The sequence below is a fragment of the Equus caballus genome, chromosome X, assembly GCF_041296265.1.
Source record: "Equus caballus isolate H_3958 breed thoroughbred chromosome X, TB-T2T, whole genome shotgun sequence".
Lineage (NCBI taxonomy): Eukaryota > Metazoa > Chordata > Mammalia > Perissodactyla > Equidae > Equus > Equus caballus.
In genome coordinates, this window is record NC_091715.1 from 119,163,856 (window position 1) to 119,191,477 (window position 27,622).

At 40.0% G+C, this 27,622-nt stretch overlaps 1 protein-coding gene across 9 annotated transcripts in view; it reads left to right on the top strand.

Moving 5' to 3' along the window:
* GRIA3 (glutamate ionotropic receptor AMPA type subunit 3) overlaps window positions 1-27,622 on the top strand; it is a 272,512-nt gene that overhangs the window by 143,038 nt on the left and 101,852 nt on the right. For all 9 annotated transcript variants that reach the window (XR_011434854.1, XR_011434853.1, XM_070257723.1 and 6 more), the window contains exon 5: window positions 21,613-21,666. Coding sequence is in view for 7 of the 9 variants with exons in the window: in XM_070257723.1 (XP_070113824.1) it covers window positions 21,613-21,666 (54 nt within the window). In the remaining 2 variants the exon portion in view is untranslated. The remainder of the gene's footprint in view (window positions 1-21,612; window positions 21,667-27,622) is intronic.

A 27,622-nucleotide genomic window follows, 5' to 3' on the forward strand; every position in this document is an offset into this window, starting at 1 on the left:
CGAGACCTCTTGGAGTAGATAAATAATTGCTTAGCTACCTAAGGAATCACTGCATAATCAAGAGGCAACTCATGAAGAAGGAAGGCAAGGGGATCAGACCTCTGGAATAAGTGTTGTAATTTACATGGAAAACTTTCCAGACATGGACCAGTCAACTGTTCTGACGTTAACATCACACAAGGGCTTATATTCAGCGTACTGTACTAGGCACTATCAAAAGAAACGAAAGCTCTCTTTCTTTCTTTCCTTTTTAAAATTTGTAATAGCCCTTAGCAATATGAGTCAAGTTAGAGAGCAGCATCTCAACAAATGTAAAATAATATAACAAAGACTAGGTACACATGTGCTGGTAGAATAAAAGGAATTAGAAAAGCCTACAGCTTATTTTTGCATATGAATAAATTAATCATAAAATGTAAGATCAAAGTGTTTCTAAGACCTTTGCCTTTCCATCTTCTTCTCCTAGGCACATGGTAAGTGCCATATGTAAAAAAGAGTTCCCATTCCCCTTTGCTTTCCCTGCTCGCCAGTCTCCTAATGGGCATGCTTCCAGATGTAGATGAATACATAGCCAAGCATGCCCACTGGCTTTCCTGCATCTCTTACTGTATCTTACTAGATGTTCCCTTTCTTTCCCCATCTCCAGCCATTCCAGGTTTCTCTCTATCGATTGACTGCCTCATCCATCCTTTTCAGGGACCCTTTCTGTTACCTCACCAATCATGATGTCCAGTCGTCTCCAGTTCTTATCCTAATGACATGGTGATTTAATGCCATTACTTAACATATATTGGACTACCCTACTAATAAACATTTTGAAGAAAAATGTACCCCAGAATTGAAGAAGAGTGTCCCAAAAGCAAAACCTATGGCTGGATTTCTTAAAGATGCTCACTGCAGGCATGGTTTCTCTTAAGTCCAGCCTAACATCCTCCAGGCCCTAAGTGAGTGGGACTCTGTACTTGTAGTAAAAGCTTTCCATGTTAGGTGATTTCAACACCCACTGGCAGCCTTAAATAAACTTGTTCCCTAAAATGCAAAGATATTTATCCTACGAATTAGTAGCAGACATCAGTATTCTGTATTTACGGATTTTATCTTTGGCTTATTAAAAATGATGGCCTGACTCTCTGGTCGTTATTTCACTCTAGACTGGCTTTGTGACTATTTAGAAGCAAATCCTCTCTAGGAAAATAAAGAGAAAAAACTCATTCAAGATCATTACTTTGAAACAGCAAAACTCTTGTTTATTTTAGATGATAGAAGCTTGGTCTCAAAAAGGAAATGGTCCCGCTCAACCAACAGTTCCCTTCCCCCATTTTTTAAAACTGTAGTATCTCATTATTTGCTTGACTATTTATGATGAGGTTTGGGGGCTTTATTTTAAAAATCAACCAAATTCCAATTAATTTTCATTAGGGAACCTCATGAGAATCCATGGAATGACTGGAGACACCCTAGAGTTTTACAAAACTGAGTACAGAAGCCTTGAGGCAGGAGACCTGGGTTCTAACCCCAAGTTGTATGACATCAAAAAGTCACTTAATCTCTCTGCACTTCCATTTCCTAAACTGTAAAATGAATGTGTTGAACATGATGGTCCCTTCCAGTTCCAACAGGCTATGACTCCCAGAGCTGTTAAAAACAAGGTAGGAAATTCAATTCAAGAAATATTGCTTGAAGCCTGATTCATTTTACCACACCCAGTGCTAGATATGGTGGGGGGGGGGGAAGTACATGTCTTCCATGCTATAGCAGTAGGGGTGATAAGGCAATGCAATCATTCTGGAAGGCAGAGTATAAGTATCTAAAAATGTGTGAGTCAACTTTCCTGCTTTCTCTGATTGCTGGGCTAGTGACCATCACCGAGTGTTTCTTTGCTGACTGAGAATCTTGCAAGCCTCAACATCAGTGAGCTTTGCTTAGACTTGGAGACACAGATGAAGGGGGTGATTGAGATGATATGCTCCAGGGCTAGGGCACAGCCGGGAAGCTTATCATTTACCTCTGTCCTTGGAGTACAAAACAACAAGTCTCCCCATTAATAGGAGTTTCTGGTTGATCAAAGCTATACCACATGAGTATATAAATATCATATCAGCCCATATGATATCTGGAAAATTCCTGGGGAAAATTCCTATTAATTAAGAATTTCTGGTAGTTGGATTCTGATTAACTGAGATTTGTTTGTTCATCACAAGCCTATTGTAAGTTCCTCATTATGTCCATATCCACCGTTATACTCCTGCTCAGATGCCCTTGTACATGGCAATGTATAGTGATTTCAATAAAGATTTATTAAATCATAAGACCTTCTCTCCTGTCTATTAACACCAATGTTTCAAGATTAAGGCTGGTACCTTATTCCAAAATTATAAAAATATGAATGAGCTCAAATGGAAAGATAAAACTAATACAGATAACCTTCCTTTTTTGAGTTAATTCCATAACTTAAATCAAGTGAGACCTCAGATCTGTTCTCTAATAAAAATAGAAAGAAAGGAAACGTTAACCCTATATAGCTATGTTATCCCTCCACAGGCAATGAAGACATGTTCAGTTGGCAAGGGAGGAAAACGCCCTGCTACCTGTCCCAGTGTATGGCTTACACATGAACACTCCAGTTAAGCTTTTGCAGGCACTGAGAGGTTGACTTCTATGGGTTAGAATTACTGGCTTTAAACATTGAATTTTTAAAATTTTTTTAAACAATGAATTTTTAGAATCATCATTCAGCTTTATTAGGGAATTTCCTCAGATTAAGAGCAACAAAAATGTAGCAATAAGAGGGTTCATCACTCAGCTGCATGATTATAGGAGTCTTGTCCTAGATTATAATAGGTGCTGTAACAAACAGTTTCATAAGGGCTGCAAGAATCACAGTTTACAACAGCAGCACAACAGCTAGTTATTGTTCAAGCTCACATTGCTACAGGACCCTTATGTTTAAAATAACTTAGACCTCTGGGTTCCCCTACGGAGAGGCACTAAGCAAATGCAAAATAAGTGCAGTAACAAAAAATAAAACAGTGTGCAGATTCAAGTTCTTTACTGTACTAACACTGAAGGGCAAAAGCCATTGATTGATCCGTGCCAAGGTCCGGCCTTTGGTGAGACTGAGTATAGGAAAGAGTCCTCAATCAGTTTCATGCTATTGTTACCAACCACCTACCTGGCCCTTCCAGTCAAATTAATCCCATTCTTGTTGGGGCAGCTTTCCTTCAGTCCATATTTGACAGGGTCAAACTGTCTCTGCCAAAAGCTAACAAATTGGCAAGTAAGGGTCACGTCACTAGAGGTAGAGCTAAAGTGGAAGAGATTAGTAGCTAGACATCATATTCTATCTCCAATCTTTCAAAAAGATATATAGCTATCAGACTCTCAAATATACATGTACAACTAACATCTTACTCTGAAAATTAATAGCAATTGACAAATATCTTCAGAAGTAATCCAGGACTAGGCCAAAGACCAGAAAGCTGACTGTGTTCTATCTCAAGACCATTGTGTGAACTTGCACAGCCATCTCACCTTTTATTATCTTAGCAACTTGAGCCATAAAATATAAAAATCCTTCCTTGCCTTACTAGGATGATGTTAAGATGAATCAGATAATTTCTCTAAGGTATTCTAAGATCCTCAGAGAGGGCAAGTCTGCAAATATCAAGCATTATAATTAGAGTCATTGCACCTCATTTCTTAAGGGGGAGAAAATGAGTAAGGCAAGGAATGTGTGGCCTCTGAGCCTGAGAACTCAAAAAGGATTTAAGCTCCTTCTATAATCTGAGGCAAGTCTCAAGAGAGGGAGACTGACGTGGTGGAGTCAGAGAAGAGTTCAGTGGTTAGGACGTGCTCTCCAGATATTTGCAGTTTTCATGTTTGTCTTTGACAGTATGATGTTACTTTACTATGATCATCTTAAAGGTTTGGATTTGTGAGTGCTACCAAGAAAGTGGACAGTATTTTGATAATGATTTTGTGAGCCAAACAGGTCTGTCCTACTATAGTGGGGTTAACTGGTCATAAGCAAGGGCATTGTATTCAAACTCACATGGTTTAACTTAAATTGTTTTCATGCCTTAAATTGTCTCAACAGTGGAAATTCTAGCTCCAGGTATACCTGGATCATTATTGAGGACAGGGGGAGGAAAGTTGCAGTCTCTTTCAGAATTCAACATTGGCAGAAAACATGCCCGCCAATCTTAAGAATGGGGACATAGAAAGGGGATAACTGGGTGAACCAATTCGCAAATCAGAACCTTGAAAAGACGCTATCTAAAAGACACACACACACACACACACTTACAGAGGTAAATAAGAGGGAAGAACCAAAATAGAGTAGAACCTAAGAGCTGAGGATCCAGGGACACTGAAGCAGTGGACTAAGCAGTCAAAGAAGGTACTATAGAAAGCTTCTGAATGGCCATTCTTAAGTGCCTTGCCATAACTGGTTTCTCTTCAGCCACTCTAAGAGTCCTTTGCACTTCTCTTGACATATTTCAAACTACTGCCTGTGCTTAACTTGAGAACCTACTACTCAATAAATTGCTCCCCCTCCCTCTTTCCTAGCCAATATAAAATCAATTGTGACTTGACACACTGCTTTGTTGCAGTTTTCTCAAAGGCACAAAGGAAAGAAACACACCTTATTTGTACACGCATTAACTTAATTTCAGTCTCACCCACTCAAGCACAGTGCAATCCTTCAAACTATGACCCAAGCCCCTTCACTATCTGGTGTCCATGGCAACCACCACCAAGCCTCTCAGAGAGTTGCAAAGAGTGGCGTGAAAGTGCATCTCCCAATAGAGCTATTAGCTCTTCTGCATTAACTACATTGTAACAGGCAGTAGTAGGCCGATCCCTGAATCCTTAGGTATTTGCTTTCATTAGGGAGGGGGAGCGTTGTTCACATCTCCTCCCCAGAAGAGTTATGGGCTTCTTCCCACACCCAACCTATTGAAAATAAAGCACTAATTGAGAAATATTGAAACTAGGTAGAAGGACAGTTTTTGGTTGAAAAAACTTCTCAATGATATACATCCCCAACAACTCTGTCCACTGCAGCCTCCACCACAACACCCTGCTTGCTAAGCTACAGCCGGCGATCTTGAAGCCCCCAAAAAGACAATACATATGAAATCCTAGTCACTTTCTTTTATGCTCCTTACCACTCAGTGATCTGCAACTCATTCTCTTAACTTGCTTAATTCATGTCAAGAACACATGCGTGACGATCTCACCATCAGACTATATTTTTTAAAGAAAAAGAGCAAAGTTAATAATTGTCCGATACTGGAGGATTTATGAGCCAACAGAAAATGGTATGGTTTCTCCAAATATAGAGACAGCTGTTCAGTCTGCAAACTATTTTCATGAATTCCATGTTATTCGCTTTTCTCCGAGCTTATCTGAAAAGTTCTCAGATAGAGATGAATTTCCCTTTACTGTACTCCAGAGGAAGATGGGGATGGTTCCGTTTGCAATATCGTTAACAACAGAACCCAACGTATCTAACAAAGACTTTTTGCATAAAGAGGACTAGCTCAGATTCGGTTCTTTGTGGACACGGAAAAGGACTCCTTGCTCAAGTGTCCTCGTTATGGAATCTACATAAATAGGAATACATGAAATATTTGAAGTGAGAGAAACAAGTGAATGGCTTTATCTTCTTAATTGCATGAAAAAATAAAATAGAAGACACTTATATACAATCCTTTCCAGTAGATCTGCTGAAATATAAGATTGTTTCAAGCTCTCCTTGAAAGCAAGACATCATTCCTGTTCACACTGCCTGTGTCTGTTGTCCTGAATAAGAACTAGTAATAAGTTTAAAGAAAAAGTGAAAAACAAGACATGGATCCAGCCCTCAAGAAGCTCATGGTTTAGTAGGGAAGCAGTCAAATAAACAGATGATCATGGTCCAGTGTGATAAGCATGGTGACAGAGGTGAACAGAGATCCTAATAGGAACTCAGAAGAAATGTGCCATTTCAGCCTGACTCAGAGATCAGGGAGCCTTTCCCTGATGCTTTGTTGAACGGAGTCTTCAAGGACCAACAGTCCACTTGGTTTGGTGGAACAGGGTGAAAATTTATATATGCATATGTATGACAAGCCCCATTAACTTAGAGTGAATGCTAATAAGCAGTGCCAATTAGGAAATTGAGAATAACTCAGATGTCATAAAGCAGAATGGTAGTAGCTTGGTATCACTAAGAACACGGGCTGTATTGGCCACAATATAACTCTACATTTCATCATGACTTTTGTTTTCTTTGCTAAGGAAGATTAGCCCTGAGCTAACATTTGTGCCAATCTTTCTCTATATGTGGGTCACAGCCACAGCATGGCCAACAAGTGGTATAAGTCCAAATCCAGGATCTGAACCCGTGAACCCAGGCCACTGAAGCAGAACGTGCTGAACTTACTATGCCATGGAGCAGCCCCACATCATGACCTTTTGATCCTCAAGAAATGGAATTTTTCCACCAGTAAATACACTAACATGGTATCTGAAATGAGAAGCTTCTGCTTAGGGATTATACTATCCCATCATTTTACAATGAAGAAACTGAGGTGCTGAGAGAGGGACTAACATATATAATGGCCACACAATTAATGAGTGAGACAGCAAGAATTCAAACCTAGATCTGATTCCAAAGTCCATACTCTTTGTGCCACACCACCCAAAATTATGCCAATACGTGTACCAAATAGATATCTACACATGGGTTCCCCTGAATAGGCCACCTGCCTTGTTACCCCCATCCCACTTCCCACTCAACTGCCTGGAACTAGTGTTTAGGTTAAAATAGTCTCGTCATATGAAAACATACTACACTAGAAAGATAACATTTGAAGTTAATATCACTTCTCATCCTTTTTCCCTATTTGGAGTCCTCTCCTTTCTCATCATCCACAAACATTGAATACCTGCCTACAGGGCACTGGGCTGAATAATGTATACACTAACAAGTTTAAACTGGGGCCCTGCCCTCAATGACTTATCATCTAATTGGGATGGCATGACACATGCCTAAATTGGGTAAATAATTGGTAGTCTCAGGGAAAGATGAGAGGTAGAAACCAGATAGGAATTCACAGCAGGGAGTGATCACTAGACAACCAAACTAGAACACAGGCTTCAGGAGGGCAGGGTTTTTCTGCTTTGTTCATTGCTGTAGTCCCAGCACCCAAAACAGTTTGGAACCTAGTAAGTACTCAATAAATATTTGTTAAATGAAATAAATAGCTTCTTGACTTTTTTCAGGAAAAAAAGTCCTGACGTTTATCACTTGGGGATTAATTCCCAGTCCTGTACGCACTGCCTATTGTGGCTTTTACTCATGGTTCGCCACACGAACTCCCCAGGGAGACTGGTAGAAAGGACTGCTCCGTCTGGCTTAACACTTTGCAAAACCTTCACAAGGCTGTGTCCTCTGCTGCTCCCTACCATGGATGCGTGCTCCCAGTGATTAAGGGTAATGTGGAGCCAGGGCTTTTTGTCTATTTGTTCATTGTGACCTCAAGCTCTTTTCGGCAAGAGGCACAGCCTTCGATAGCAATGCAACTCTGAGAGACACAACTCCATTATTTGCTTGACTCATCTAACAAGGCAGAACGCAGATTCTGATTTAAAAGCAAGCTCCTGGGGCTGGCCCCGTGGCCGAGCGGTTAAGTTCGCGCGCTCCGCTGCAGGCGGCCCAGTGTTTCGTTGGTTCGAATCCTGGGCGCGGACATGACACTGCTCATCAAACCACGCTGAGGCAGCGTCCCACATGCCACAACTAGAAGGACCCACAACAAAGAATATACAACTATGTACCGGGGGGCTTTGGGGAGAAAAAGGAAAAAATAAAATCTTTAAAAAAAAAAAATAAAAGCAAGCTCCTTTAATGAGTTTTGGTTAGGCTTGAAGGAAAAACAGTTGTGATTACTGTCAGTAGGCATAGGTTGTAAATCTCTGTCTTAGATGCTTACATTCCATTAAGGGGGACTCTAATGGGTATCACGATACAATTCCTATTAAAAAGCGGAACTGGGAAAGAAAAGCAGCTTCAAAAGCAGTCATTTGTGCTTCCCAAAATGGTCCAGTTCTTGGTCTTCCAAGGCTTTGTACCAGGTTGTGATTTTTTCACTTATTTTACCTTTACCATTGTACAAATTCTTATTACTTCTGGCTTCCAGGCCTTGGGAAGATATGTGTAATTAGAATGTATCAGAACACTGAAGGGAAACCCAAGCATTCATATAAAAAAGCAAGTGGGGATAAAGCCATCCTGCTGTCACTGTGACTTACACTACTAGCCTCACGGTACCACAGTGCTGTGCCAGCACGTAATTTTAAGTCAAAGATTTATATGAACATGAATGGTGAAGGATCCAATTTTGTAATAAAAAATTGCTAAATGTGTGTGCTCTCTAACTTCTTCCAAAAGCCCACAAAGCTGAATTCATTTTCAGCTCTGTGGGCGCACCTCCCAAGAAATTAGAACATCAGGTACCACCACACGGATATGGTGCAGAATATACCGCCCACTGTGATCCTTTCCCCTTTTGAGAGCTATAGTTCAGAAGGTACCTGGTTTATGGTAGAGTCTAAGGAAAAAATAACAAGAGGCACACACCTAGAGCAGCCATATACTCTAAAATCAAAAAAATCTTTGATTAGGAAACTTTCCTGGATTAAAGCAGAAATAAATACTACCTTGTAGATCTTTCCATATTTTTTCAAAGCTTTTTTGCAAAGTATCTCCTTCAGTCCTTTGAGGTAGGTAGGGTTAATAGTGTTTTCTCCATTATGTAGACGAGAAACAGACATAAAAAGGTTAAACAACTTGCCTGAAACCACATGGCCAAGAGTGCTGAATTCTGGTCCTTATTTCCAAAAGAGCTAGACTCGCATGTAGAAGGATGCGTTTGGAAAAGCAGCAATGGAACTCTTGTTATACCACATTAACTGTGCCCTGCCCCAGTCAGCTCCCCTGCTTTTGAAAGCTGTGGCTAATAACCTTTACTTTGGGCTTGGGCATTTTTCTTTTCCCCTTCCCCACTCTGTTTCCTGAAAGAACAATTAAGATCCATCTGGGACTAATTATAGTGATTCTTGAATTTGAACTTGCAGCCATTACCCAATTGAGGTCACTTATTTTAAATTAACTTGCCTGGTCAGAACACAGGTTTGGTTATCTTCAGAGCCCGGTGCAGAAAGGCACCAGCTTACTCAGACTTTTAATTAACTAGCCAAATAACCTGCACCATGACAAACTGCCTATGATTTGATGGAGTCATTCATTTGCATTCAGACAAGGATTAAAATACATTGTCAGAGCTTCAGGGACTGAGTCCTAGAAACACAGTCTCTTGTTCAGGTCTGTGAGCCTCTTCCCTTTGGTTCCCTCTAATTATTTTTCCTGTGCTTTTGTTCTGATTATCCAATATTCATCACAAGTGCAACTTGTGATTAAACAATGACAACTCATGTCATATGCTGATAGGGAATCGAAAATTGGAGTCACAATCATGTGAACCAAGCCCAAAGATTTGAGAAATAATTAGGGGAAACCAAAGGAAAATTCCCAGGATGCCCCGCAACAAAGGAGAATTTCCAAAGATTCAGGCCATAGCTGCTCCCCACTTAGGTAATAATACATAATAACGGTAGGTATGCAGTCTTTGTTGAATTGAATTCATGGTGGGAGTGGATCATCCCACAGTAATAATGATAGTTCTTATGATCAGTAATTATTATTATAGCTTCAAACACTTAATGACTGGACTCTAGAGTCAGACAAATCTGATTTGACTCCAGGCTCCATCATTTTCTGCCTGTGAGGCCTCAGGCAAGTTATCCAGCTGCTCTGTGCTTCAGTTTTCTAACATGGAAGATGAAATTAATAATATCACCTACCTTAAAGGGTTGTGGTGAGGAGTCAATGAGATAAAGCATTGAAAAAAAATCATCTTACACAGTGCCTTGTACACAATAAGTGCTCAATAAATGTTAGCTTATGTTTGTCTTCTGTTGTGTCCCACCACCAGGCCTTTGTCCAGGGCATCTTTCCACTTGGGGTCCTCTCTTCCCTTCTCTCTGCCAGCAACAGTTCCCCTCCAATATTCAAAATCTAGTCTAAAAGACATCTTCCTTTTGCATCTGAACATGTTCAATGCCTATCCCCTCAGTACACTTTTCTACATTTTATATTATTTTAAATAACACCTTCTTCTACTGCATCATAAGCAATCTAGACTTTTCTCCAGGGTGGACTTAAGCCTTCCATGTTAGAAACATGTATTGAACACCACCTCGGTGCCGTACACTGGGGCTCTATGCTGTGGGGTACATGAGATGAGTAAAGAGATAAGGCTGGGAGAAAGGGAAGCAATATTGATTGAATCCCTTTATATCTCAGGCACTCTCCTAGGAATTTTAAATGCATTTCTTCTTTTAAGCCTAACAAGAACATTAAGAAGTTGGTGCCATTATGACCCCTATTTTACAGATGTAGAAACTGAGGTTCAGAGAGGTGAAATACCCTGTCCAGGGTCACTCGGCTATGAAGAGGAAGAGCTGGTGTTAGGCTGATCTGACTCCAGAGTCCACTCCCACTATCTTTATGCTTCACTGCCCACCACATGTTATTTTTTTTTTATCAATTGCTAATGTCTATCAAAGCAATATGTAAACTGTAAAGTGTAATATATGTGGCATAAGGGTCATTGCAGTTATAACAGATGCTCTTGGTGCCCTACTCATGTCCCTTTGGCACTAGCCTTTTATATACATGCCAACGGCATCCTATTATAAGCACATGCTATTCTCCACTTGAAGACTTTCTCTTTTGAGAGTGACAAGTCAGAAGTGTTGAGGAGGAATTAATACTCCTGACAGAAGCTATCAGCCAATGGTGAATGGGAATTGAAAGACAAAGACTTCAGCTTCCTAGCCCTTCAGGTAGGTGTGTTTCACGTGACTCCCAGAGGTCCTCAGAGCTAACCTGCTCATTAATGCACTTGTATTGCCTTCTTTACCTTTGCTTCTCATTTCCTCACTCTCTTACCAGCGCTTCCTGGAATCATCTCCCAATTAAACTACTGGCCCGCAAATCTTTGTCTCAGGGTCTGCGTCTGGTGTATTCCTGTCTAAAACAAGAATCTTTCAGAAATTCCACCTTTGGCTCCTTTCCCAGGAGTCTGAATGAGTGTCCTCATGTTGCCCCCTGCCGGCCCAGGGCTTCCCATGGGAGCTCCCCAAGGGAGGATCCCATAAGCTCAATGTCTCCCTTCTTACCCACTTTCATGAGAATCCCATCACTGAGGGTCCTGCTTTTAGCTTTTCAAAGTGTATTTATTATTGTATGGAAAGGTAGTTCTTAAATTTCAGTGAGCATCAGAATCACCTGAGTGTTAAAATGCAGACGCCCTGGCTCTAACCCAGACTTTCTCAATCAGACTCTCTTGAGACATGCTCAGCCGCTTGTATTTTCATAGATTCTCCAGTGATCCACACAGCATACACTTTAGAAATACTGTCTTAAGACATTCTTGTAGCCTGGGCCTCCAAGATATGTGGATTGTGTTCCTTAGTGTTCTCTCAACCCCCAAGGCTTGCATGGATTCAAGCGAGAAAACCTGGACTAGCTATTCCTCCTTGCTCCTGAAATGAAGCGTGGATAAGGCTAAGGTCCAGCTGTTACTGCCAGGGTAGGGTGGCTCGAGACTCCTGGGCAACAGTCTACAATGCAGAGGAGAGATCCATCTTACTGACTCTGCCAAATTTCTGCTCTCAAATCTCTCATTGCCCACCGGCAAACCTTGTTCTCTCCTGTGGTATAAACACTGTGGTGAGTGCACAGGATCAGTCAGGTTATGTGCTGTGCTCCTGCCTCTGGGCAGAACCCTCCCCCACCCGCACCTCCCCACACACATCTTCTTCCCAACCACTGCATCTGTGTGGTTTGAATTCATGGTTCTGATCAATGTTGGGGGCAAGAGAGGAGGGGGCAGTGGAAGGGGGCAGTGTGGGTTACTCTGTTGTTGGTTTACCCCCAGCTTCTTGTCCTTTTTGCACTCCCAACTCAAATGCCTGAACTCCAAGTACAAACCTCAGCTCCTTCCCTGCACCTCCAACCCAGTGCTGTCCTGACCAGTGGCCCCAGTACCCCTCTGCACCCAGCTCTGATGCCTCTCCGTATTCCTCACCCCATAGCAGTAGGAAACCACTTCTCTACATTTTGAGAATGAGGGACTTGAAATCAGGGAAGGCTTCATGGAAAAGGCTGCATATGAGCTGGCCCTTAAAAGATAGATGTGATTTCCGCAGCGAAGGATGGAGGGAGGGGGCAATGCAATAGGAATAAGGAATGGAAAACATAACCAATATATGATAAGCATCAGGCGCTGCATTATGAACTATAGATACATTATTTCATTTATTCCTCACTACAATTTTATAAAGAGGTACCGATAATAGTCCCATTTTACAGATGAAAATACTGAAACACAGAGTTTAATTGCCCAAAGTTACATAGCTATTAAAGGGCAAAGTAGGGACTCTAACCCAGGAAGTCTAGCTTACACTCTTGACCACCCTACTCCACTGCCTCCCAACTATTGTGTTCCCTGTTTCACAGATGGAAAACTGAGACAGAGAGGTTAAGTTACTTGCCTAAGTTTGCACAGCATGTAATTGGCAAAGCTGGGATGCACTGCCCTTAGCAGATCTCTTTCTATTTACTATATAACCATTTATACCCCTTCTAACTTAGTTTTTCCAAGCAATCATTCCAGTCACAATTTCTTATGGAGTCAGCCCTGGCTACCATCACAACAAATGCCTATAGTTGGTCTAAATAAAAATATTTCCTCTGGCGTGTAAGCATTGTAACACAGCAAGGCTCTCCTGAAATCAAGAGAAATAGCCCTCTGAAATACATCTCTCTTTGTTTTCAAAATAGCATTCTCTTTAAGTTACCTTTTTGTCAAGTTTCCATTTGCGAAAACCACAGGAAAAAATTCTTCAGGCCTTAGTTGGAGACAAAGTACTTTCTATCTCTAGCAAGTTATAAGTTAATCATTCTCTCCTCAGTTGTACCTTGAACATATTTCTGTTCTCGCACTACTTCCAATGGATTATAATTGTCTGTTAACTTGGCAGTCTTTCCTAGTCTAGTGTTAAGATCCTCCAGGCTAGGGACCAGGTTTTGGTGACCTCTGTCTCTCCAGTGTCTGGCCCCAGGATTGGCACAGAGCAGGCACTCAACAAATGTTCACTGAAAGAAGAGACAAATGAAATATCATTAAGAGAGGCAACCCTTCCATCCACTAGGGACTTCAATCCATATTCCTTCTGAGTTCAGTGGTCCGCTGGTGAACTGGCTCTCAAGGTAAGGAAAAAGTCCTGATTCTTAGTGTTGGCTGATTTCTGTAGTGTAAATACTCCCAGCATAGCTGATTTCAAGCTACCAACGGTTTAATAACTGGCTCACAAAATTCCTAAATATTTAATAACTAGCTTTCAAGAATCTCCTAATTTTGGTTAAAAGTCTGTAATTCTGCCTGGAATGCTTGAACTGTTACTGTGTTAGTGTGATCACAAAGGTGCATGACCTATCAGAGTGGGAAAGATAATGCCAAATTCAAATAGCAAGAGTGAAGGACCAAACCAAATCAAACATTTGTGAATTAGGAGACCGGTGTTTTGCCTCCCATGAACTAGGCCTCTATCACCATTTGTCATCCATTCGCAAGTCGAGATACACTTAAATGACATGGCTCCCAGAAGAGGGAGACACCTACCACACACGCAACTACCCTGAAAATCAAAGGCCCAAAACACACTGGGTTTCTGATAGAGATTTACTTGTATTTAAAAACGTAAACATGTTCTCTCACTTCCTTCAGCAATCAGAAAATCTCACACATTAGGGTGTCAAATGCTGGAAGCATTGCACAAACAGAAAATGAATTTACAGAGGCATAATCAGGGAGTTCTAAGGAGAACATCTCATTCTCCACATCCCCACATCACGTGTTTCTTTCTCTCCCCTCCTGACTTGGAGTCTCCATCATTCTTGGCTGAAGCTGGTCCTCTAATACTTTACCAACCATCCATGGTTCAGTTTTGCACACAGTAATGGAGCTAATAAGTAAATGGCGGGATTTGAATCCAGAACCATCTGACTTCAGGGTTCATGGCTCTTTCTAGTGAATCACCTTTAATAAATACCTATTTGTTCCAAGCTTTAAGGGTGATTCAGATCACATCTATAAAGAGTGTTAGACTCTTAAAAGCTTAAACACTATAAAGTGTCATTTTAGATGTGATGCTAGAGTTGCTGATCCTGATAAATGCCTAAAGATGGGAAGGTGTGACCTCTGGGCCAATGAAGGAAATCCTGTATTATCCCACCTATCCCCAAATGATTGTGGCTGGAACCAACACATTATTTGACTACTCAGCTGTATGCCTGAGAACACTATGCTAGTCCTTTTTCAAAAGAAAATCCAAGTAATGAGTCCACTGGCACTTCCAAGCCTTCTACTCACCACACATACAGTCCTTCCAGTAGGTCTTATTCAGAAATTCAGGATTATAGTACTTTGGGCCCAAATGATTTTGCAAAATCTGCAGAGAAAGGTAAAAAGATACAATTTGATATTTAGAGTAAAGTTGTAGATATGAAAATAAAAGCTGCTGTGTGAACATAAAATAGTTGACAGTAAATTTCATTAAAAATGCTTGAACAACACTTATTTAAAATGTATTGTTTAACATGTAGACAAAGAGAACAGATTAGTAGCTAGCAGGGGAAAGGGGGTTGGGGGTGGGCACAAAGAGTGAAGTACACCTACAACATGACTGATAAACAATAATGTACAACTGAAATTTCTCAATGTTGTAAACTATCATAAACTCAATAAAAAAAATTTTTTTACAAACAACTGTACATCTAGCTCAAATGGGAACCGACCTGGAGCAAAGAATAAAGGCATTTTTTCAGATAAAAAGTGTCTTGTTTAAAATAAATTATCACTAATTTGGGATGATAGCCAATACAAAATGCGGATAGACTACAAAAGTCATACATAGGGCTATGTTGAAGAGAAACTAATGTAATTTTTGCTATATTCTTCTAGACTGAATACTAGTTAAAATCACACCTACCTTGCCTCTCTGAAGAAATGTCTAAAATGGTTCCAAATATAAATAGGGTACTGTGAAAAATAGCCAGCCCTAGTGGTCTAGTGACTAAGATTCAGCATTCTCACCCCCACAGTGGGGGATCGTCTCCCTGTCAGAGAACCACACGACACATCTGTTGGTTGTCATATTGCAGTGGCTGTGTGTTGTTGTGATGCTGAAAGCTATGCCACTGGTATTTCAAATACCAGCAGGGGCAGCCATGGTGGACGGGTTTCACTGGAGCTTCCAGACTAAGACAGAAGGCACATCAACTAGGAAGGAGGACTTGGCCCTCCCACTTCCGAAAAACTTGGCCATGAAAACCCTGTGAATAGCAGTGGAGCATTGTCTGATCTAATGCCGGAAGGTGAGAGGATGGCGCAAAAAGCCCAAGCAGGGTTCCACTCTGCTGTACACAGTGTTGGTAGGAGTCGGGATCCACTCCATGGCACTGACAACTGTGAAGGGTCTTCTAGATGAAGTACTCCAAGAAAAGGCACAGTGTTTGGAAATGCATCATTTTACGGAATGTTATCTAGTGGAAAGGTCCAGGTGTTTATTACTGACCCCCATGACCAAGGACTCTAGCTGATCAAAGCTGCTGGCTTCCTGGGTGGAGCAGTACATGTAAATTGCCTTAGGAAATGCTTTTGTAAGTTTCCAGATTTGTCATTTGTACCCAGTCCAAGGCATTAATTGCTACTTCCCCAACTCTGCCCATCATTTTGCTCCAAGACTGATGAACCTTTGAAAGTGGATGTGGATACTCTTTAAGATTTGAACCACAATAAAAATTAACCTTATTTTATTAGGACCGGGAAACATGATCTGCATTCTCTTACCTAAAGACACGACTGCTTTTTAAAGCAATATTTCCCATCACCCCTGGTGGCAGAGGATTTTCAGTGACATCTAGATGAATGTATTTTATTTTCATACAGTTATATTTATTTTCTTCTCTGTCGTTTCATGGATATTGTTGCTTTGGACACAGCTAAATTTAAGTGAAGCAGTAGTTATAAAGATAAATATTAAGTAAATAATAGTAATGTGGTATATGGATAGTATACAAATCATTAAGGAATTTTGTAAAGGAATGAATTTGAGAAATACTGTTTTAGGGTTAATGCAATGAAGCATTCCCACCAGGATTGACACGCATTGAAATGGTCCCTTATCCCTAGGAGCAAGAATATGTTGCTCCTTTAACTTACTTGTGGCCATTTATTGCCTCTTACTTGTACGTTCTCTTTGCCTCTCCTGCTTAGCATTAAATCTTCCATATATTCCATTTAGTCATAGTGAATACAGTATTAAAATCCGGGAAGTTAAACTTCCAAAAGACATGTTCTTTGGTGAAATCTTTGTCTTCTAATCCTCACATCCCAGCATTTTATTTGATGCCTTATTCAATTGCCTTCTCTCTGCATAAGCTTCCCCTGTAGACAGCATAAGCACTGATGAGATTTCTCGGTTATACTCCCATTTTCCTTCTTTATGAAAAGCTTCAGCCTTTCTTTCTCCATCTGCACCACCCCCACCCCACTGCCATTGGGCTGACTTTGGGGAGGGTAATTGGCTCTCCTCTACCTCACTAATCCAGCACATTTATTCAAGTCAGATCACTGCAATATGAAGCACTGTCATTCAGTTATAGGAGAGCATGTATGTGCAGATTGAGATTATTAGACAATAATTCTAATGGAATTGACTTCTGGTATATGTTTACTAAGACTAAAGCAGTTTAGTAGCTAGGGGTTTTCATTCAAAAAATGAACACCTTTTATCATATCTGATGGAAGATTTCTTCTGGGAAGTATGGCATATTCTAAGACAGATTTCTGTAGCATACAACCATTTAACTCCCAAACAGCTGGAATTAGATAAGTTGCCATAGGACAACAGTACTTTTTTTTAACTCAGGAAGCAGGAAAGGAAGAGAGGGGCTGAAAAAAAATGTCTTCTTTGAAAGAAAGGAATGTGGTCGAATAGCTTGTTCTTAAAGAGAAAATACCTGTACAACAAATGAGGAAAATATGGTGAATTAAAATCAGAAACTTCCCCAATTTCTCCCCCCAGCCTCCCAAATATTTTCAGGGTACCTAAATGAAAGAGAAACAGATTAAGGTGGATGGCAAGGCATATTCTGTGCTCGAAACAAGATCAATCTTTATACATAGATCCTTTTTTGGCACCGATGTAGAAAATCCAAACATGGAGATACTTAGGTCTGCAAATAACCTAATCTGCATACCAGATGGATCTAAGGGGAAAAATACAGAGACACTTTTCCACACACATATTTTTTTTAAATGTGAGCATAGAAAAACAGATGCTTTTGCTCCCAAAGGTTCTGTGGGCCTCTCTCAAGTAGTCTTGTGGAGCAATTTCTAAAATTATGAAAATGTCTAGATTAAGCATTAAATTGAAAAAGAAAGGGCCTCTTATATAGAAAACCAACTGAACATTTTCTGAATTATTTTTGACTACTCAGTGATACCCAGCCCCCAATTTCACAGATAGGTGGATGGAGGAGTCAATAAGGGAACGTCTCCCCCAAATGGGTAGACTATGATTCACTGACTTCTTTAACAAATGATTTAAAGCTCTTCTATACGCACGACTCAGTGAATTAGTATGTAAGAGCTCTTTCTTTTGCAAATGAAACTGTTAAGTTTCAGTGAATGAGGATTGTGGCATTTTTTTATTTCAGATCCTATTTATGAAGATAAAAATAAATTTCCTTAAAACAATGAATTTTATCTACATTTCACACATTTCCCCTTATTACATTTATCATATCTACCTTCCTATCAAGCCATCCATCATCTCCAACAAATCTTACAAAGGTACAGGGAATACAAAACATGGATTTGAGAACTTGGTATTTCCTCCTTAAATTTCACGGTAGACTGTAAAACAGCTTTTATGTTTGAAGTTCTGAAACTAATTCAGAAAGAGCTATTACAATTACTGTAAAAGCAAAGTTGAATACTCTCTTGGTTACCAGAGTCATTAAGTAACTGAGGGTACGATTTATGACTTGTTCATCTATAACAGATGGAAAAAATTAAGATTTAGGACTAACTGAAGAAGAACTTCTCCCATTAACCAAGTCTTTTGTGCACCATGTTACACACAACCCTCCCATCCCACCTTTACTTCTACAAACCCTGCATCAAAAATTCAAACGGAAAAGACCAAGAACAAAACATGACGCTTTTTGCAGTGAGGTCTCACTTAGCTCACATCAGTAGGCTTATTGCTATCCCAGGTAAATAAAATTTCAAGATAATTGAAGTGTACTCTCTTAAGTGTCAGGACTTTGAGCATTTCTGATGGAAAGTTCCGCTAAAATGTATTACACATATCCCTGGGTTTTTCAGCAGAAATAACTGAACTCAAGAAGCCATCCCCAGATGATTCAGGCATTCACAACGAACATCCATGATTATACTGTGCAGTAGTACAATGTTGTCTGCTTTGTTTGGGCCCCTCCTCCTTTAAGTCAGTCTGTCATTTCCTCTGTTGCTAATGTACCTCTTTATAATATCACCCCCTCCCTCCATACACACCCCTTCTAGTTTGCAGCTTTTCATTTACCGTGAAGTGGAAAACCAAGATTGGTAAGAACTGTATGTCAAATAAGAGTTTAAAAGGCACTGAAAGTATGGAAGAGGAAATAATTATGACCTTCAAGGCAGCAGATTTGTGACACCTAAAGGTTCCTATCTTTACATAACTTTCCCATCTCTTTCAGTTTAAGCTAAGTTTTGAAAGGGTGATGTTATGAGAGATCTACCTTCAAATAAGTGAATTTGTTCTGAATGGACCATCCAGGCATAGATTAAAGCAGATATACCAATAGTTTTAAGCTTTTCTGAACCTGAAAAAATGACGTCTTAGTGAATGACCCCTTCCCACAGTTATATAACCTCACATAATTACATAATGCACATCCCAAACACTTTAGTAGATGTTATTCAGTTTGATTGTGACAACACTGCTGAGATAGGAAGGGCCAGGTTCATTGTCCCACATTACAGGTAAAGAAATGGAGGCTGGAGAAAGTTGACTGATTTGCCCACAAACAGTGAGTACATGACAAGGTTGGGCTCCTGGCTTCTCGTTTATGGCTTTCCTCATCACACTAATGTTTTTCTATGGCTCCCTCTTGCCTTCTCTATGCTCAAAAAGGACATTAAGCCCTGCCTCTGGTGAGAAAGACTTACTCAATTTCCTTTGTGCGTGCTTCTTTATTTCTCTCTAAGTTCTGCCAGATGTCCTTAGGAATCTTGCTCATTTTTCTGACAGAACTCAAAACCCTCTGATTTTATTATGTTGAGGGTTGTCAGTGAATTAAAAATTCAACAAATATATGGTCCCAACTTGCCATCAAAAGTTAACAAATGTCACCAGTAAGGATGTTTCTCACAAGCAGACACTGAAGAATACATCCCAGCAGATACCTAACAGCTCATTTTGTGTCATGGCAGTGTGAGAAATCACCTCCTCAAGACATTCATTAACCTTTCATTTTCTCCATAAATAATCAGTCAGAAATGCGGTTCATATTTTAAATTAATCGAAAACAGTGCTCTCTCTCTCCCTCTCTCTCGCTCTCGCTTTCTCCCTCTCTCTCTCAGCACTTGAAGTGACTTGAAGGCTTCTAATGCCGGCATGATATTTAAACATGTGATTCCACTCCTCTGGGCCAGCTTAAACCTCATCTCCTCCAGGACGCCTTCCCTATGCACCCCAGCAGGCGTTAGACATCTCTTCTTCCTCTTCCCCAAGTACCTAGAGCAATTATTGGTATTTGACATTTGGCACATATTAAGAAACCATGTAATGCACTGTCAAGAGTATGGGTTCTAGAGGTAGAGAGACTCAGGTTCTAATTCCAGCTTTACCACTTCCTAGCTGTGTGGCTTTGGGCAAATTACTTAAACTCTCTTTAGCTAAGATTCCTCATCTGTAAAATGAAACTAACAGTACTTAATCTGTTAAATTGTTCTAGGGATTAAATGCATATAAAGTGCCTAGCACAGTGCCTGGCATATACTAGGCACTCAATTCAGGGCAGTTGTTTTATTATTATTATTATGGCCCCATATATAGTTCTGGTTTGATATGTGTGCAACATTATCTTCCAAGTTGTTTTTTAACCCTTGAGGGCTGTGTCCAATAGGAACTTATCATGAAGCGTAAACTTAATGGCCCCTTACTTGCACAGGTTCTTTCCAAGGCCTTATTCCAAATATTGTACTCTTAATTTTATATTGTTTTTCTTGAAAAGGGCTCTTAAAGTGGTTGTGTCTTTAACCTCTATGTTATCCCCCTCCTCATTTCTGCTCCTTGCATCCAGCATAGTACTTTGCACAGTCAGTACTCAATAAAATGACATTTTATAAAAACCTTTAATCAACCAGAATTTTTGTTGTATTTAGCTATATAAGGAAATATAAGTTTATGTGAGGTAGTCAAAAACTTCCAACAGCCAACCAATACATTTGGTTGGGAAATATTCAGTCCAGTTATAAATCTTGAGATAAGAAAAATGTACTTTGTAAACAATAAAGCTTGGTATTAATACAGTGTTACTCATGAAAATTATGATAAGAATGATGACCCAAGGCAGGGTTTCCCAGCCTCGGCACTACTGATATCTTTAGTTGGCTAATTCTTTGTTGTAGGGACTGTCCTATGCCTTGTGGGATGTTTAGCAGCATCCCTGGCCTCTACACACTAGATGCTAGTCACCCCTCCAAAATGTGACACTAAAAATGTCTTCAGACATTGCCAAATGTCCCCTAGGGTAAAATCCCATTCCCCACTGCCCTAAGGCATTGCATTCAGCACAAAAGATGTACAGATGGTCAGAAGTCTTTCATATTAAAGCAGAAAAAGGAAGGCAAACATTTTAGAAAAATTTTCCATAAGCAAAAGCAACCTCGATTAACCTGAAAATCCCATTAACCTCATTCCTTGAGCATTCTATTCCCTAAGCATTCCAGATGAAAAAATTGTACTGTACATTCTATTTTCTAATTTGTATGCGAAGTTCAGCCCATTTTCCATCTCAACAGCTAAGTACAGAAATCCAATTCATGGGTGGGAATCATCAGCTTGATTGCTTTTGCCATCTATTTTAAGTGACAATGATGCTACTGACCTGGAAGTTTAGAGAGCTTTTTTTTCCCCTGTTGTTGACATTTTTAACTTTGATATTAGCAATTCTTCCTGTATTCTCTGCCTCAAAATGAAATGCAATAAAAAGAAATCTGGTCCAATTAACTGTGATTTTACTGTATGCAAAAGACCTACCACTTTGTTGATCATTTAAAATTTACTCTAGCCATCCCATTGTGCAATTGAAAATGTCCTTCTTAAGTAAGCAATATTTCTTATTTCTTCTTTCTGCAGGTTGTGATCCTGGGGAAACATTCAAGAGGTTATCACTACATGCTTGCTAACCTGGTAAGAACAAGCAGAGCTTAAGTTTCCCAGGGCAATATATTCTATTTAGTTCGTGTCATCTGTAATCATCTAAAAGAGAAAAATGTGAAGTACCTAATGTGTTCTCTAAATGCTTGGAGAAATGAGTCAGTAAATACCCAAACCTGAATGCAATACTCTGTTTTCAATTCTGTTGTCTCTGTTTTAGCTGTGAAGCTTATTTTCTCTTCTCCTTTAAAAAATAGTAATTTGATATGATTCTTCACTGATTACTCTTGGATTCAATTTGGATTTGAAATGTAAACTCTTTTACCCAGGTTTGAAATGTAAAGCAAGGGACAAGGGGACACAGGAAACTGAATCTTTCCCCAATTAATCCAAGTGTATGTACATGTCACTACTGGATTTGTCTTTCCAGAAGCAGAACACTACCAAATCTTTTCAAACCAGATGCCAGAAATAGATTTGAACATGGAACATTAAGTGACCCTGCCAAAGTCTATAGCCACCTTTCTGTTCATAATAAAACACAACTTGAATAGATACCTTCAAACTTCTCATACCTTTAAAATGTGTGAGATTCTTGAAGCTAGTATTTCATTAAGCTTAGCTTATAGCTCTTCTTTCTCTAAAAGAACAGTTGGTTTAGGAATTAACAAAATGGCTTCTAAATTAGTAATATCTGTTTGGCAGAGGTTCTGAATAATACTATCTCCATGAAATGAAAGAGAAATGTTAAATTATCATTATGATACTAAGAATCTATTAAGTTAATACATAACGTGAGTTCTAACCCCAATTTTGTTTCATTAGCACAAGAGAATCATAATCATTACAGAGCTCTTAAACCAAAAGAATAGCAACAAAAGTGAAAGATTATTGTAATTATATTCTTAGATTTCTTAAATCAAAGAAAAACATTTGGTTTTAATAATGAATATTTTTCAAATGAGAAAGGAAATGTTACTTAAACCTTTCTCAGGAAATATGTACATTCAAACAATTTATAAGATGAAGATTAGAGCTACTGCTTTGAAATGTAGTGTGCATCTTCTCCAAAAGAGCACTTCAGTCCGTTTTGGGGATAAATGAATCGATTCTTAGGAGAAGTCTCGTTTCTTAATTTGTATCTGAATACATTCAGTTTGTTTTGTAGGCAACAAATAAATAAAGGATGTTTGTTGACTCATTGGAGGTTAGACTAGGACTTGTCAGGAAACCTGGAGGTCTCAGCAAGGCACCTGAGGCAGTCATTGATGTGTTTTTACCATTTCTTTCTCACCAATAGGTATTTCACTTTCCTTCTTTCCTTTCATCCTTCTTTCCTTCCATCCTTCCTTCCTCCCAGCCTCTCTCCCTCCCTTCCTTCTTTCTTCCCTCTCCCTTTTCCTTTTCCTCTACCTTATACATCCTAGGGTTCACCCATCACTGACGGTATGTGAGATGACTTTAGGTAGTGCACACACAAACTTTTTTTTGTCATAATGGTAATGTATTTATTTAATATGTATTAGGAAAATATAAAATGAGCACATCAAAATCCAAATTTTATGGCTATTATTACTTTATACAGGGCTAAAGTAGAGACTTAACAACAAATTAAATAATTTTTTAAGGTGTCAAATACGTCAAGTGAACAATAGCATGAGGGATAAATGGATAAAACAAAATCTGTCTTTTGTATATGCCGTTGTGGTGGCACATGGACAACTGAAGTTTGGGAAAGAGCATTGACCTGGGGGTCGGAAAGTTTGGGTTGTCATACTGACTTTGCTATTAGCTAGCTATGGGACCTTGGGTAAGTCACTTCACCTCTGTGGACCTCAAGTTCCTTACTGTAAAACTCGGATGGGAATGGGGAGTTCATTGATGTATTGATTGGGTCCTTGGGAAGCAGATGATAAGATATAACCAGAAGTGCAAGATATTTATTGGGAGTAATACCCATGAAAGATAAAAGGGAGAGGAGCACACGTAGGAAGGGAGAGCTTCAGACCACAATTCAGGTCTGATGTCGGTGAAGGAAGGGGAAAGGAAGGAATTTTGATAAGAAGAGCTTCAGCCTGTGGTATAGCTCTGAGAAAGTCTTGGCCAGCACAACTGGGAGCTCTGGTGGAAAGTCTGCACATAGAGGAACCCCATGCTGCCCCAAAAGGTGAGCCACTGTACCCCTGCCTTGCTCAGTCATTGGCTGGCAGCTGGCCAGGAAGCACACACCTCCAGCTTGAAAGCTGAGGCAGACACTGAAGGCACCTGAAGCTGGAGGTTGTCAGCTAACTCAACTCCTTCAGACCAGTTCTGTCTTAAAGGGAGATCTCAGCAATGCACATCAATGGCTGTCTCAGTTGGCCTAAGATGACCAGATGATCTAAAAGACCTTTCCAATTCTAGAATTCTAACTTGGCCTCACTAATCCTACTGACAATCCTTTAGATGAGCTTTGGTTTCAACTTTGAGACCCAGACCTCACTGAAATGAGAGCCTGTGGAGTAATAGAACTGCAAGAGAGAATCACTAGGACAAGGTTAGGGAAAAGAATGGTAAACTGAATGCCTAATACAGAACTCAAAATTATGAGATCTTGGGAGGCTTCCTACTACAAGAACAAGCAAAGTCTGTTCCTTCAGAAAGAATGTAATATACAGCATCACGTCAACATGAACTCATCCACCATGCTTTGAGCTACCACTCCTTCTCTTCCTCTAGTGACCTTCTTTTCATTTGAACTCAGCCATGTTTGTTCCTAAGTCCCTGTACTCTATATCAAATTGCATATGTTCAACAGAAATAGGAAATGTTGCCAATCTCTGATAAAAATAATGAGACAGATTATCCCTATAATGGTTTCCAGATTTTTTAATCAGATAAAAATACCACAAACACCTCCACCAAAGATACAAACACACATACGCACACAGCAAACCAAAACTATTTAGAAGTCATTCAGATGGTCAAAAAAGGGCAAGTGGAGCTAAGATGTTTCCTTTCAAGATGAGCCATCTGACCTTTCAAGGTGAGCCAGCTGGGTGAAAACTGAGGACATATACACAGGGGAACAAAGTCTAATCTGAATCTTGGCGTAACAACAGCCCAGAACCACTGCCTTCTTCTACAAATGCAAAGTCAAAAACAGTCACACTGCTTACCCAAGCCTTCTGGAATCACCTGCACCAGAGCCCCAAGTGTCTCCTTTGCTACTGAGCTCCATCTATCTGGCAAAGACTTCTGTGTAGTTTTATATGGATCTTCCCTGGTAGCAATCCCGAAGTAAGAAGACTTGGATAGCTCATGAATGCTTCAACAAAGGCCTTTCACAGGTCAGGATGTACATTTCAGAGTGAATAATAAGCCACAGAAAATTCTAAATTATGGAAATCCCTGGAAGAAATAAAAGATTCCATCAGGAGCACAGGCAAGGGATGTGATCTGGTCAGGCCAGAAGTGGACATCCCAAAAGAGTAAGTAAGCCTCTTACAAATTCTGTATCGGTTGGTGATGTCATTGCTTTTGAGGGGTTGTTCCATAATTAATTGTTGTTTTCTCTTCCAGGACTCTCTCTAAGGTGGTAATGTTTCTCTACTCAAGTTCCATACGTAACCAGCATTTATACAATTTATCAGTCAAGCAACCTTTCTTTCATGGTGAGGTCCTGGATCAGGATCCTTTACATTGCATTCCCAGACAATGTATTGTGATTTAATTTTTTCATATATGTCAGTAATAGTGTACAGAACTCTAGACTAACCATAGGCATAATGAAAAAAGCACCAGACCAGGAGCTAAGAGACAGGTTTGTATCCCAAGAATTCTTCTAACTAGCCTTGTGACAAACCAAACCACTCTGAACCTGTTTCTTAATGCAAAATGGAGAGTTAGACCAGATTGCTATTTCCCAAAGTGTGCTATTTGTACACGAGATGATTTTAGGTAACACGTGGCAAAACTTCTTCTTAAACTGATTAGTTTTGAATTTATATTAAATGTGTATTAGAAAAAGATAACAATCCCATCAATTCCGTGATTTTACAGATACCATTCCTTAGAATGAGGCTAAAGTAGATAGGTTAAAAAAATTGAGTCAATGTAAAGAAAAATATTAGGTAAATTATAGTTCAGATCATCCATCTATGTGGCAAAAAATTATAAAGGTGATTATTAATGACTAAAATTTGGAAAACACTCCAAGGTCACTTTCAGCTCTACATTTCTTCCCTTGTGGAAGATCAGTTTGGACCAAAGAAGGCTAGGAGTGAGAGTATAGGCACAGCAGCTGGGTAAACACTGAGGACATAAATGGGGGATCCCTGTTATCCTTTAAGATATCATCATAAGGCAGACTGAAGCCTTAAAATCAGTCCTGGTGGGCAAAAGCCAAGAGAGGTGTGAGGACCCCTAACTAAGTTCTAAACAGAGCTGAGGATCTGAAGAATCAATCAAAACACTCTAGCAGCTGACACAAAACGAATTGGATCTGGGTTAAGATGGTCCAACAACAGATGTTCAGTACCCAGTCCCCAAAATAAGACCAAAAAAACCCAACCTCAAGCATTTGAGGTACTCACAGGAGAACATGAGCCCTAATAGGACTCATTCAGTGCTGCATCAGTTAATCACTACCTTAGAAGACCCAACAGTTTCCCTCCCTAAGTTGAGATTGATCCCAGAGTTGGGGACAGTTGTTGACCTTGCAGGTGGAAGTTTGGTAATGTCAGCTGCCAGCGGTAGAGGGCCACAGGAGCAAGCAAAGCAGGCCATTGTGCTAGGGAGAAAAGGGGAAGGAAGCTAAGGTATCTTAGATTCCTTCCTGCTGTGCTAGCTGTTCTGTTTAGACTTCTCATTTAATAGTCTCAGAACTCTTATGAGGAGAGATTTCTTCCCCACCCACCTCCTCAAGCTTTTTAGAGATCAGGAAATGGGCTCAGAAAAGATATGTTACTTGCCCAAAGTCTCGTAGCTAATCCCCTGCCAAACAAGGATTCCAATTCAGGTTGGTCAGACTCTTGATAGAGCACCATGCTCTTCCCATTTTACCAACTCAAGCATTTCAGTGAGACTGAAGGCCAGCCTCCACAAAGGTCACGTAAGGACATTTGCAAAGACAAATGTATATGAATGAAGTATAAACTAGAAATATATGAGGGTAAAGTGATCAGGGAGAAAAAGGCTTAAAAAACAAGGGTAGCTTTATGAACTGGAGTTTGAAACCTATCCAAGGGCCAATATGAAAGTATCTATGTATCTTAACAGGCACCAATTACATCTCCATCACTCTCTTCCCTCCTACCACATTCCCTCTTCTCTCTCTCTCTCACTTCCTTTCCCGTACTCTCTCTCATCCCCCTTCTTTCTCTTGCTTTCTCTTCTCTCTCTCTCCATCTGCCCCATTCATATTAGTATGCCAGGAAATAATAATGGGGGTACTAGATTACATCTAATTTTTTCAAAATTTTACTAAGATGAAACATTACTCATAAAATAGAACCCAAAAGACGCAGCCAGGAGTGGCCTAAGCTTGAAGAAGTGAATTCTGCAGCTTGCCAGGTCTTGGGGTGTACCTTAAACAGAGAAGGGCACACTTTGTTTAGAGAGAAAACAAATTCGAATGAGATTGAGTCATGCTGTTTTGCTTGCCAATAACAACTGTTCCCTTCTGCTCCCTTCCCCTTCCAGGCCTTCTTGTTCTGTTCTCTACTCTTTCCTTTCCTTTGTTCTTCCATTTTTAATGTTCTAAATAAAAAATTCAAATGCTCAAAGCCACGTGTTGTGATCACTGACACCTCAGCAGATGGCATGTAAACACAGAGCTCACTGGGCTGGAGCCTGGCCTTACAGGCAAAGGAGGTGGGCTTGAAGGGAAAACCTCCCACTGCTCCCAAATGACGGGAGCCCAGTCACCTCCCCTGAGTACACAACCTCACTGGCGGCTCAGGATTCACTTTCTTCTCCATATGAAGATAGGATTCAGCAGAGCATCAAG